Genomic DNA, 11,909 nt, shown 5'->3' with positions numbered 1-11,909 from the left:
TTTTTGCAGAGAGGAAGAGAGAGGGATACAGTTAGAAACATCGATGAGAGAGAAACATGATCAGCTGCCCGCAACCAAGGTACATGCCGCTGGGGCCGTGGGGCATGGGCGTGGCCTCGGGGGGGCGTGGCCTCGGGGCGGGGCCGCGTGTGACGGGCGCGTCGCTCGGAGGGTGAGTGACGCAGGCCCCGCCCCGCTCGCGGCGCTGACGTGTCTACGGCGCTTCCTCCTCCGCGTGGCCGCGTGGGCGCCTGCGGGGCGAGCTGGCGGCGGCTCCCCGCCCGGCCCTCCCGGCCCCCGCCCCGCCCCCGCCCAGCGGGTATAAGTGCGGAGCGGCCCCGCCGAGCCAGCCCGGGACGCGGTCGCGCCGAGGTCGGTCGCCGAGGGGCCCCGCCGCCGGGAGGGATGAGGGGGCCGGCGCGGGGCGGGGCGGGGCGGGCGCGGTGGAGCCGGTGCCCCACGTGGACCGGGACGGGCTGGGCGACCCTGACGCCGGCCGCGGCTGGGAGGGGGTGGCGGCGCCGGGAGCGGGTCCTGACGGTGACAGCGGTTCCGAGGGCGCCGCCCGAGGACGTGGCCGAAGGTGCGTGGCGGCGGAGGGCGCCGCGTTGGCAGGGACCCGAGCCGCCTGGGTTTGGGGGGCGCCGCCGGTAGGTCCGCGCGGCGCCGCCGGTAGGTCCGCGCTGCCCCGCGTGGCCCCCGCTGCGCAGGTGCCGCCCTGCGCTCGTGGGGATCGGCGGGGAGCGGGGCCGGGATCGGCGGGGAGCAGCGCCCGCGTGGCTCGGGCGCGCTGGGGTGGGACCCGGACATCACAGAGCCGGGCCGGCTGGGCCAGTGGCTGAGCTCGGCCCGCGGCCGGAAGGGTCCCGGGCTCGTTCCCGGGCAAGGCCGTACCTGGACCTGGTGTGTAGGCTCCAGCCCCAGCCCCAGCCCCGGCGGGCGCGGGGGGCAGCCCGTGGACGGGTCTCTGCCTCCCCTGCCCTCCCGCTGTCCGGGGTCAGCGGGCAGTGTCCTTGGTGAAACCGTAGATGGTTAGCCCCTCCCGCACAGCAGGTCGCTGCTTACCTGGGAAGGTTTGCCTTCTGGGCTCTGCGGGCGCGGGGGGCGCGGGGTCTCGGCGCAGGGTCAGAGTTGTCTTATTTGCGAGGATTCATTTTCTCAAGCCTCGGAAGGCGGGGGAGGTATCTAAGGGCTTTTTGGAAAAGTTTGACTTGTATCTTAAAATGCCGTCATACTGTGTTTGCACGTTGAGGAGGCAGAGCCCTCTGCACTGTGAGCTGTCGCTGGGGCGGGGTCTGGAGTGTGTGCACAGGCAGGTGGAGGGTCCGGCAGTGGGCAGCTGAGGGGGAGGACCTGGCTCCTTACCTGGCTCCCTGCTGAGCTTCCCCAACCTCAGGAAAGACTTGGAAAATGGTTTAATAGAAACTCTCAGCTGCCTTTTTTACTTGGTAATTTTAAAGCTAAGTAATGGCACCCTATCTCCTGACACCTATAGAAAGGCCTCCTAAAACCTGTGCGTCCCAGGCTCCGTGCTGCCCCTTGCTCTAGTTTCCACCTGCCCCCCCGGGGCCTCATGGAGCTTGGAGCTCGTGTCCTGGGCGCTGGTGACCTCTGAACTCCCATCTCAGACCGACCATGACCCGAAGTGGAGATGGATTCTCTCACTCTGAACACATCCCTACGTCTGGGCCTGTCCGTGTGTCCCCTCCCCGGACCAGGGACCACCTGCAGTCGCTGCTGGATGCTGTGGTCCTCTAGGCCGCCCCAGAACCGCCTTCGCCTTGGTGCTGAGCCCCGGCCACCTCTCCTCTAGGTGACTCCGTGGTTCCCTGATGGTCTGCTGGCCGCTTTTCCCCACACAGCAGCGAAGTGACCCTTTAAAACCCGAATCAGACCAAGATGCTGCCCTCGGCATCCAGGGCCCTGGTGAAGTGGCTCCAGCTTCATCACCCTTCACGCTGTCCTTGAACAGCCAGCCACGTGCCTGTGCTGCGGCTGCCACACCTGGAGCTCCGCAGCTGGAGGCTCCTCCCCAAGGTGCTGGTCATTCAGGTGTCTTGGCAGAAGTCTCAGCGAGGCCCTGCTGACCACACCGGCTGGGGACTGGCTGCCCCCCTCCCCCTGTGCCCCCCCCCCCCTTTTCACCATCCTGCTTTGCTTGTCTTCATAGCATTGCCTCGTTACACTCCTGATACTGCACCTGTCTCTCCCACGCTGGGGTGTGGGCGTGCGCAGAGTTGCTTGGTCCACTGCTTTGTCCGTCACCTGGCTGGCCGTAGTGCTCACGATATCTTTGTCGCACGAACTAATGGCAATGACAGTCCAGAGTTTTCCTCTGAAAGTCTCCCGCTGTATCTGCATATTCCAGGACCTGCTGGAGGAACCTGCTCGTGCACGTAGGTGAGAGCTGGCTGGGCCCTCGTCTGTCCTCCACCAGCGGCAGCACAGGGAACAGCAGCAGCCTTAGCCCTGCGTCCGCTCCCGGAATGCTTTATTCACTGGGTTAGGGTCATGCTCTTCTCACTGGCTGGACTTTTCTCTCTGTTCTTGTATCCTTGACAAACCTCATCCTCCAAAGCCGGACTCCGACAGTGGCCACCCTCGTGTTCAGGAGGCCGTCGCTCTGGTCTGGGGCGCACACGTGCTTTTACACGAGAGCATGTAGGAGGGCTTCCTGGGTGCCGCGTGCAGGCTGAGTGCTCATTGATCCTCTTCACCTTCCCGTGAGCACGCTCTCATCCTTGCTTTGCAGGTGAGGAAGATGAGGCCACTTGCTCCAGGTCAGAGTTAGCAGATAGTGGAGCTGGGGCACGGCCCCAGTCGGTCTGACCCCAGAGCTCGCTCTGGTTAATATCCCCGACTGTACGTGAGGCCTTCAGCTGAGCGGCTAGTATTTCCTCTGCTTTTTTGAGAGATGCTGCCGATTGTGGAAAGATCTTAGGTATTAGGGTCAGGGTTAAAATTCTGGGTTAGAATTCCTGTCCTATCTACGGGGTAAGTAGCCTGGGGCAGAGTAGTTAGCCTCTTTGAGCCTCATTTTCTCATCAGTTATAAAGATTATTTTATTTATGCCTTTGAACTTCTGTGAGGGAAATTTCATTGTTCTCATTTCACAGATGAAGGTACCAGAGTTGAATGGATCTGCTCCTTGGCCCAAGCAATAGAGTCCCAGGAGTAAAAGTAGGTTCTGTTTGGTTCCCAAACCCATAAAGTCCGACTTCAGGCTGGAGTGTGTGCGGGGCCTCTGAGGACGGCTGGTGCTGGCAGATGGAGACCGAAGGGAGGCGGTGGGGGGTGGTTAGGGTCTCGGCACAGTACGGTAGAGCTGTCCCGTGTCATCAGCAAGCCTTCGTTTTCATTTCATGGCCAAGCCTCAGTGTGGTCGCAGATCAGTGTGACTCGGGAAGTGTTTTACTGCGGGTGTCATTCCTTCACGCTGTCCCGTAGAGCTCCTCACCCAGGGGCCCGGGCCTTCTCTTCCTCTCTCCGTTTCACTGACATTTTTGCAAAGTGAGTCAGCTACAAGAACACCAGGTGTGTCAGTATTCCTGAATGAACGCCGTGTGAATAACGTGTGTCTCTCGTGCGCACACACAGATACAGCCTTTGCCTGGCAGGCAGGGTAGCTCGGCAGTGAGAGCGTGGACCGAGCTGCCTCTGAGGTGGGGTCCCAGCTTTCCCAGCTCAGGGCCTGGCCATGTCTCTGGCTCTATTTCTTCCTGCAAAGTAGCCCCGTAGCAGCGTCGGCAGCCGTCCTGCGGACTCGAGGCACCGTGTGTGCGGAGCAGTGAGGGTGCGCTGCCCGTGAGCGCACGTGGTGGGTGTGCGTGGTGCTGCTCAGGTCCTGTTGGAATGGCGTGGACGCCGCCTCTCGCCGTCCCCACGGTGGATACGGCGGGCGGTGTCCTTGGTGCCTTCCTTCCGAGCTGAGCCGTCACTGCCCAGCGATGCCTTCACAGTGACCCGCCTGCCTCCTTGGCGCCCGGCGCCCGGTCCTTGTGCCTGTGTGGCCGTCCCTCGTGGCCCTGCTCGGGCTGTCCTCTGCGCCTCTGCTCCTCCGTTCTCTCTGAAAGCGCTGCCGCCTGTTCAGAGGGCTGCTGTTGGCTTCCAGGACTCTGGTTACTTAGTTCTCAGGGCTCTTGGCATTTGCCTCTAGCCCAACCCACATCCCTCCCGTCATCCACCCAAGACGCCCACACAGGCCTGCTCCAGTGGCCGCCAGCTGTGCCTGCTCCTATCTCATCTGTGTCATCTGCCCGGCCCTCCAGGCACAGCTGTGTGCACTTCCGCTCTGAACTCTCCTTTTCTCTGTGAGGTGAGTAGGTTACCTACTTCCTCATTCTGTCCTAGCGCTGTGCCGCTTAACATTCTGCTGTATTGTCACGGCATGCTCTCAGAAAACATTCTCTTACCCATTGCTGGTTCTGTGTGTATTGCTTGTCCCCTTAGGGTTCCATTCTTAGTAAAGAAAATGCGCATGTTTTTATCCCTTTTTTGCAGAAGTTATGATTGAAATAAAATTGATTGTGTATGGTCCTGTCTTGAATTTTGTTGTTTTCTGAATACAACGGAGTTATTGCCATCACTAGAGATTAAAGGAGGACACGGACTGGTAGGCTGTCAGACATCCTTTCCGTGATGGCTGGGTGGTCAGAGGAGCCAGACAGAGGAGAGGTAACCACGGGGGCGTGTGCGCCGGGAGTCAGTCTGTGGGGGCTCCTGTCCCAGCTCCGCCGCCTGAGGGAGTCCATGTGGTGGAGTGTTGAGTGCAGTGCCCGGCATGCGACGCTCAGTGCCGTCTTACAACTTTGGGGTCTTAAGGTACTGTGAGGACAGGCCGAAGTTCATGTCTTAACAACCAGTTTGTTTACTGTACTTATTTATCATAGGAAAAACCTACCAGGTTTCATGGCTGGACTTTGACCTGCTGTTGATTTCTTTTCTCTTGTAGGTTTCTAGGTGCAGAAATCGCACCCCTGTTTTCACAAAGCGTGGCCCCAGGCATCATGAATGTCAGTGATCTCAGACTCCGGTTGTCCCAAGCTGGGCAGGAACACCTGCTGCAGTTCTGGAATGAGCTGGAGGAAGCCCAGCAGGTAGAGCTCTATGCAGAGCTCCAGGCCATGAACTTTGAGGAGCTGAACGTCTTTTTCCGAAAGGCCACTGAAGGGTTTAACCAGTCCTCCCAACAAGAGAAGGTGGATGCGCGGATGGAGCCTGTGCCCCGGGAGGTGCTGGGCAGTGCCACTAGAGACCAGGACCAGCTCCAGGCCTGGGAAAGTGCAGGTACTGGTGGGGCATGGGCTGCTCTGAGGTGTAGGTGAGCTCCTCTAACACTGGACTCTCATACGCCCGTCAGCCAGGCGACCTCAGAAAGTGACGATTGTGCTTGTTTTGCCAAGACCTGTGAGTGTCTCCCATGGTTGGTCCCTGCATTCTCTGTTCCTTCCGGCGCCGAAGCCGAGCCTCCTCATTCCAGTCTTCAAATGCCTCTGGTCTCTTCCTCCGCATTCATGCTTCTAGATTTCCCTTCCTGAAGCTCAGGTTGCATGTCTATGCTGCTTGAACGAAACACCATCCTCCACTGGCCTGAGTGGTCACTTGCAACCCTGTCTCCACTGGTCCTCTGCACTGCTGCCGCCGCACACGTCAGCCTGGCCGGTAGTTGGTTCTCCGAGCCTCTGCTCACGCGGTCCTGCCTGAAGTGCTGGCCTTCGGGCCGCGAGGCCATCCTGGGAGCACGGCCCGTGGGGAGCTCTCGCCCTCCTCTCGGCCTCAGCACGCCTTCTCTCATCCGCCTGCGATGAGGGTTGTTCTCATTGCCTTCGCTGCACTTCGGCTGCTGGAGAGCCGCGGTCCTGTCCTCGGCAGGACACTGGCACTGAGGACAGGCTTTTGAGCAATGAGCTGGTGGATGTTTGTTGGATGGCCCAGTGCCTTTTCTTCTAAAGCAGATCCTGAAAGCCGTCCCTCTGTCAAGGACTAGGTAATGCTTTCGAGAATGACACAGTAGCTCAGGTGTTGCTTTCTTGGTGGAGTTAAGAGCTGTGCTTTCTATGACCTTCTCCTCTGGAAGGAAAGGGTGGCTGAGCCCTGAGCCCAGGCCCAAGTGTCACATGTGCTTTGTCTGGTCTGGGCCTCGTTTTCTCAGTGAACAGACGGGCCTGGGTCTGTTCCTTCCTTTCTAATAAACATCACTGTACTGCAGAAGTCACATCAAATACCAGGGGTCCTGTAGGCAGAGGGCCTGGAGCCTCAGCAGACTGTCGCTACTCGCTCCCGCCACCATCCTGGGCTTGATCACATCCATGCTTGCTCTTCTCGATGTGCGGTAACGTTACAGCTAGGACCTTACAGTCCATATTTGTACCACACTGTGGCTGTTTTTCTTTTCCGTTCTTTGGCACTTGCTGCTCCTCACACACAAAAAAGAAAGACACTATCCACCGTCTGTGTAGCTCGTATCTTTCTCTGAGCTTACAGATTACCTGATTTTCAAACTGTTCCAAAGGGCCCCAGGCTTCTGCGCCCAGGAAACTGTCCCCTGTCTCGTGTAGGGCGGGAAGCAGAGTCTACACAGGTGGGTCTCCAGCCCCTTCACCTCCCCCTGCCAGAGCAGTTCTGCTCGACCTGTTCTGTGTGTCTGATCTTTGCATGAGTTTTATTTAAAAGGAGTTAGAGGCCAAACCGGTTTGGCTCAGTGGATAGAGCGTCAGCCTGCGGACTGAAGGGTCCCAGGTTCCATTCCGGTCAAGGGCATGTACCTTGGTTGCGGGCACATCCCCAGTAGGAAGGTGTGCAGGAGGTAGCTGGTCGATGTTTCTCTCATCGATGTTTCTGACTCTCTGTCCCTCTCCCTTCCTCCCTGTAAAAAAATCAATAAAATATATTTTAAAAAAATAAAATAAAAAAATAAAATGAGTTAGAGATGAAAAAACATTGGCAATAGTCAGGAAGCTGCAAGGGCAGTTCTGAAATGCTTGGCAGCGACTAACCTCGCTTCGTGCCGAGAGAGTGGCGTCCAGATGGACCCTCTGCACAGAGATCCTGGAACCAGAGTGGTACCGGGGCGCCTGCTGGCTTGGACTTGCCAGTCCTTCCTACTTTCCTGCGTTCTAAAGGCTGCGCCAACCAGAAGCCGCGCGGCCTCTCGTGCCCCGCGAGTATCCCAGCGGCCATGCTTCTCCTGGTAGTTTTATGGGGTGAAGTCTTCGAATAAACTCGTAGGGGAGTTGAGCTGTGACCTTGTAAAATGGACCATGAGCACTTGTCAAGGCTTCTTGTAACTTGAGTCTTTTTTACAACCTTCTTGTTGGAATCTGTAACAAGATTTTAAATTTCCTTTAAAATTAGACTGAACTCTGACAACCTAGCCTAGTATAAAAGAAGGTACAAAGCAAACTTCCTTTTGGCTTGCTGTCAGGGAACAGTGTTTACTGCGGTTTAAACAGGAGGGTGGAGAAGGAGACGCTTAACTGACCTGAATCCTCTTCCCTCAGCAGAAACTCCCACGTATGTGCAGCCGTGACAAAGTGAGGCTCTGCAGGCAGTTGTCACGGGGAAGAGATTGCCGTTGTGAAGAGTATGATGTTATGTGTCAGAAAATAGGAGGGTCCTGGTAGATCATTGTTGCCCCATGAGTGGGGCAGGAGGCAGCAGTGTGCAGTGGTCCCACAGTGCCTGGCGCTCGGACGTGGTGATGGACGTGCAGCACTGGGTGCGAATCACTCCTGCCGGCTCTGTGGTGCGTGACGCCCACAGTGCTGCTGGGTGCCGGGGACGGTGCTGTAAGCGAGGCCTTGAAGTGCTCTGGCCAGGTGGAGGAGCCGCCAAAAAGCTCGTCTCACAGTGTGAGCCCTTGACAGGGGCGCGGCTTCAGCCAGAAGTCACTGGGAAAGACGTGCTGGGAAAGTGTATTTGCTTAGTAAACCGCCCTTCATTTTTATATATATATATTTTATTGATTTTTTACAGAGAGGAAGGGAGAAGGATAGAGAGCTAGAAACATCGATGAGAGAGACACATCAACCAGCTGCCTCCTGCACACTGACTACTGGGATGTGCCCGCAACCAAGGTACATGCCCTTGACCGGAATCGAACCGGGGACCTTTCAGTCCGCAGACCGACGCTCTATCCACTGAGCCAAACCGGTTACGGCCGCCCTTCATTTTTAAATAACCCCCTGCTTATACCAAGCACAGAAGAATCTTCCAGTGTCATGTTATACTGTCAGCTTAGCATTTGGCATCAGCTCTTTTTGCCTGGGAGACATTTGGAACATTCACCCTCAGGGTGGCTCTCTGCATGCGGTGCTGTGGTAGCAAGTGGGCGTGTTGTCTGGAAACGTGGTCAGAAGGTGGCCCCTCAGCAGTTTCTGTGATTTAGTGCAGAGGGTGACCTTCAGGGGTGGGTCCTGAAGTGCTGACGTTTAGAGAGAGGGGAAAGGAGAGAGGGAAACATCGATGTGAGAGAACATCAGTCAGTTGCCTTCTGTACGTGCCCAGACGGGGTCAAGCCTGCAACCTTTCGGTATACGGGATAATGTTCCCACCAACTGAGCCACACCAGTCAGGGCTGCAGTGACATTTTTAACAGATTGTTTTACTTTAAAAGTAGCACATACCTGTTTTAGAGAAGTTGGAAAATAACTAAAAATTACAGAGAAATTTCTACCATCCCATAGTCCAGAGGTATTCAGTGGTAATATTTTACAGTACTTTCTTAGACACACATACACAATTATGGTTTGTGTATAATTTTGTAGCCTGCTCTAAGAATTTGTTATTATGAAAAATTTCAAGCATATTTTGAAACAGATATTTATAGAGAAAAACAGTATCATGAACTCCCACACTCACATCACCTTGATTAAATAATTATCAAACATTTTCGACTTTTGCTTTATCCCTCTTTTTCTTTTTCGGTGCTGTAGTATTTTAAGGCATACCTCCAACATCATGTTATTTTACCCTCATTGAGTTCAGCAGCATCACTGCTCACAATGTCACTTTTAAACGTAATGAAATTCGCAGTAATCCCCCAGTAACTAAAACTAGTTCAAATAGAGGTTTCCTTCATTAGTCTGTTTAACTAATGTGCTTAACATTTTAGGGGAAATGGTTAAGTTATAAAATCCTAGTTTCAGCTGTGATTAAAAGTTAAAGATGTAAAGTGTCTGTTCTGACTCCCCCGCATTCTCTCCTGGTGGAGTCACCTGCCTTCCCCACCCTGTGCTGTTGGAGTGTCAAGTCTCCACCTTCGCACCTGGCGTCCTCCAGGTCAGACAGGTGCCCCAGTCAAGGTGTGTGAGAGGAGCTCATCCAAGCGGATGGTACCCAGGAAGTGGTAGAGCTGTGGCACGTCACTGTAAACCCTCCCGTTTCCTGTAAATGTTGCCAATTTTACTTAAGTTCTCAGTGTACTAGTATATAAAAAATACATATAAAAAACGCAGCCGGTGTGGCTCTGTGGTTGAGCCTGGCCCTGTGAACCAGGAGGTCACGGTTTGATTCCCAATCAGGGCACATGCCCGGGTTGCAGGCTTGATCCCCAGTGGGGAGTGTGTAGGAATTACCCGATGAATGATTCTCATCACTGATGTTTCTATCTCTCTTTCCCTCTCTAAAATCAATAAAAATATATTTTTTAAAAATGCATAAAGCACAAAGTTGGTAAGTTAGATGGACCCACATTACCTAAGGATCCTATATAATAAAAGGGTAATATGCAAATTGACCCTAACAGTGGAACGGCCAGGAATGACTGGTCGCTATGACGCGCACTGACCACCAGGAGGCAGACGCTTAACAGAGGAGCTGCTCCCTGGTGGTCAGTGCGCTTCCACAGGGGGAGCGCTGCTCAGCCAGAAGCCGGCTCATGGCTGGCCAGCACAGCAGCAGTGGCAGAAGCCTCTTCTGCCTCCATGGCAGTGCTAACGATGTCCGACTAATGGCTTAGACCCGCTCCCAGTCAGACATCCCCTGAGAGCTCCTGGGCTGCCAGAGGGATGTCTGACTGCCAGCTTAGGCCTGATCCCCCAGGGAGTGCCCTAAACCATTATTTGGACATCCCCCGAGGGTTCCCGGGCTGTCAGAGGTATGTCTGACTGCCAGCGTAGGCCTGGTCCCCCCGGGGAGCAGGCTTAAGCTGGCAAATGGACATCCCCCAAGGGGTTCCAGACTGCAAGAGGGTGCAGGCTGGACTGAGGGACCCCCACCCCCAGTGCACAAATTTTTGTGCACTGGTCCTCTAGTATGTAAATAAACAATAATTGATACCACTCCTTCATTCACAGAGTTTCTGAGAACTGTGTTTTGTAATCCTCACCTGAAGATAGGATATTTTTTCATTGACTTTTTTTTTTAGAGAGAGTAGAGGGGAGACAGGAGAGGGGGAGAGAGAGAGAGAGAGAGAGAGAGGGAGAGAGAAAAGAAAAACCACATTGATGTGAGAGAGACACATGGATTGGTTACCTCCTGTACATCAAGCCTGCAACTGAGATACATGCCCTTAACTGGGCTGACACTAACCACTGAGCAACAGCAACCAGGGCAGTTTCTGAGAACTTTAATGAAAGTATGAAATTCAGGGAAGGAGAAAAGCCACCCCTCACTTCTTTCTCTCATCTAACACTTCGCAGCTCTTCCCAGCATCCACTCTGCCTCTTCTTCCCAGTCACTGCCTGGTGCCGAGGTGTCACCTTACCATGATGATGGGGTGGCTCTGAGACATGGTAGGCAGAGAGGTTTAAAAATATCAAAACTGAGAGCCTCTGTGGTTTGATAATAGTTTCATTTGTTTGCATTTGGATCTTAAATCAATCCTGAATTTATTTTTATTTGAAGAATAGTTTTTATTCAAGCATTGGTTATTACTTACTAGAGGCTCAGTGCACGAATTCATGCACCAGTGGGGTTCCTCGGCCTGGCTTGTGGGTTCGGGCTGAAACCGGCTTTCCGACATCCCCCAAAGCGTCCTGGATTGTGAGAGGGCGCAGGCCAGGCCGACGGACCCCACTGGTGCATGGTCAGGGCTGGGGAGGGACACGAGAGTTTGGCCAGCTGGGGAGGGACCGCGGAGGGCTCCAGGGAGTGTCCGGCCCATCTCGCTCAGTCCTGGTCATCCAGACGCCAGCAGTAAGCTAACCTGCCAGTCGGAGCATCTGCCCCTTGTGGTCAGTGCACATAATAGCGACTGGTTGACCAGTCGACTGTCTGCCCCTTGTGGTCAGTGCACATCATAGCGACTGGTTGACCAGTCGACTGTCTGCCCCTTGTGGTCAGTGCACATCATAGTGAGCGGCTGAGTGGCCCTAGCGTGTCATTAGCATATTATACTTTGATTGGTTGAACGGACGACTGGACACTTAGCATATTAGGCTTTTATTATATAGGATTGCTGAACATTCAACTAGTGAAAACGGACAAGCTTCTAGCAGCAGAAATAAATCAGCAACAAAAAGACTCAGTTTCACATTCTGCTGCTGTGGATGGCCCATTAAAAAGGCAGTTTAATCCATTTTATTGAAGTATAATTTATACACTAACATACTAGTCTTAGGAGTTTTAACAAATTTATACGCCCATGTAACCTGTCAGAAGAGAGAACATGCCCATCACCCAGCCTCCTGTCGTTCACAGGCACACCCTAAGCTCACCCAGTCAGTGGGTCTCAGACCCGGGTCCCGACCTCAGAGCCTGGCTTCTAACCGCTGCACTGCACACGCTGTCCTCACTGAGGCTGCTTTTCTGTACATTTGCTGCATGGTGGCTGCCTAGGAGATTAGCGTGCTCGTGGATTGACTGATTAATACTGATTTATGTATACGCTGGAGGTCATTGAAGAGCCTAGACATCTCCCGCCCCATCTTTGTCTCCACTTGCCGAGTAGTCAGTACTTGTAAAACATT

General features: G+C 54.5%; 1 protein-coding gene across 5 annotated transcripts in view; it reads left to right on the top strand.

Moving 5' to 3' along the window:
• Window positions 1-232: 232 nt before the first annotated feature.
• UAP1 (UDP-N-acetylglucosamine pyrophosphorylase 1) overlaps window positions 233-11,909 on the top strand; it is a 29,556-nt gene continuing 17,879 nt past the window's right edge. The window contains exons 1-2 of one of the 5 annotated variants that reach the window (XM_081112895.1): window positions 233-372; window positions 4,952-5,286. In XM_081112895.1, coding sequence (XP_080969021.1) covers window positions 5,007-5,286 — 280 coding nt within the window. In that variant the 5' untranslated portion in view covers window positions 233-372; window positions 4,952-5,006. Of the gene's footprint in view, window positions 373-510; window positions 584-3,554; window positions 4,316-4,951; window positions 5,287-11,909 lie in introns of those variants that run through there. The other 4 variants (XM_081112897.1, XM_081112898.1, XM_081112896.1 and 1 more) reach the window with 4 other exon arrangements.

Source organism: Myotis nattereri (genome assembly GCF_964212035.1).
Source record: "Myotis nattereri genome assembly, chromosome: 18".
Taxonomy (NCBI): Eukaryota; Metazoa; Chordata; class Mammalia; order Chiroptera; family Vespertilionidae; genus Myotis; species Myotis nattereri.
This window is presented reverse-complemented; position numbering and strand designations above follow the sequence as displayed.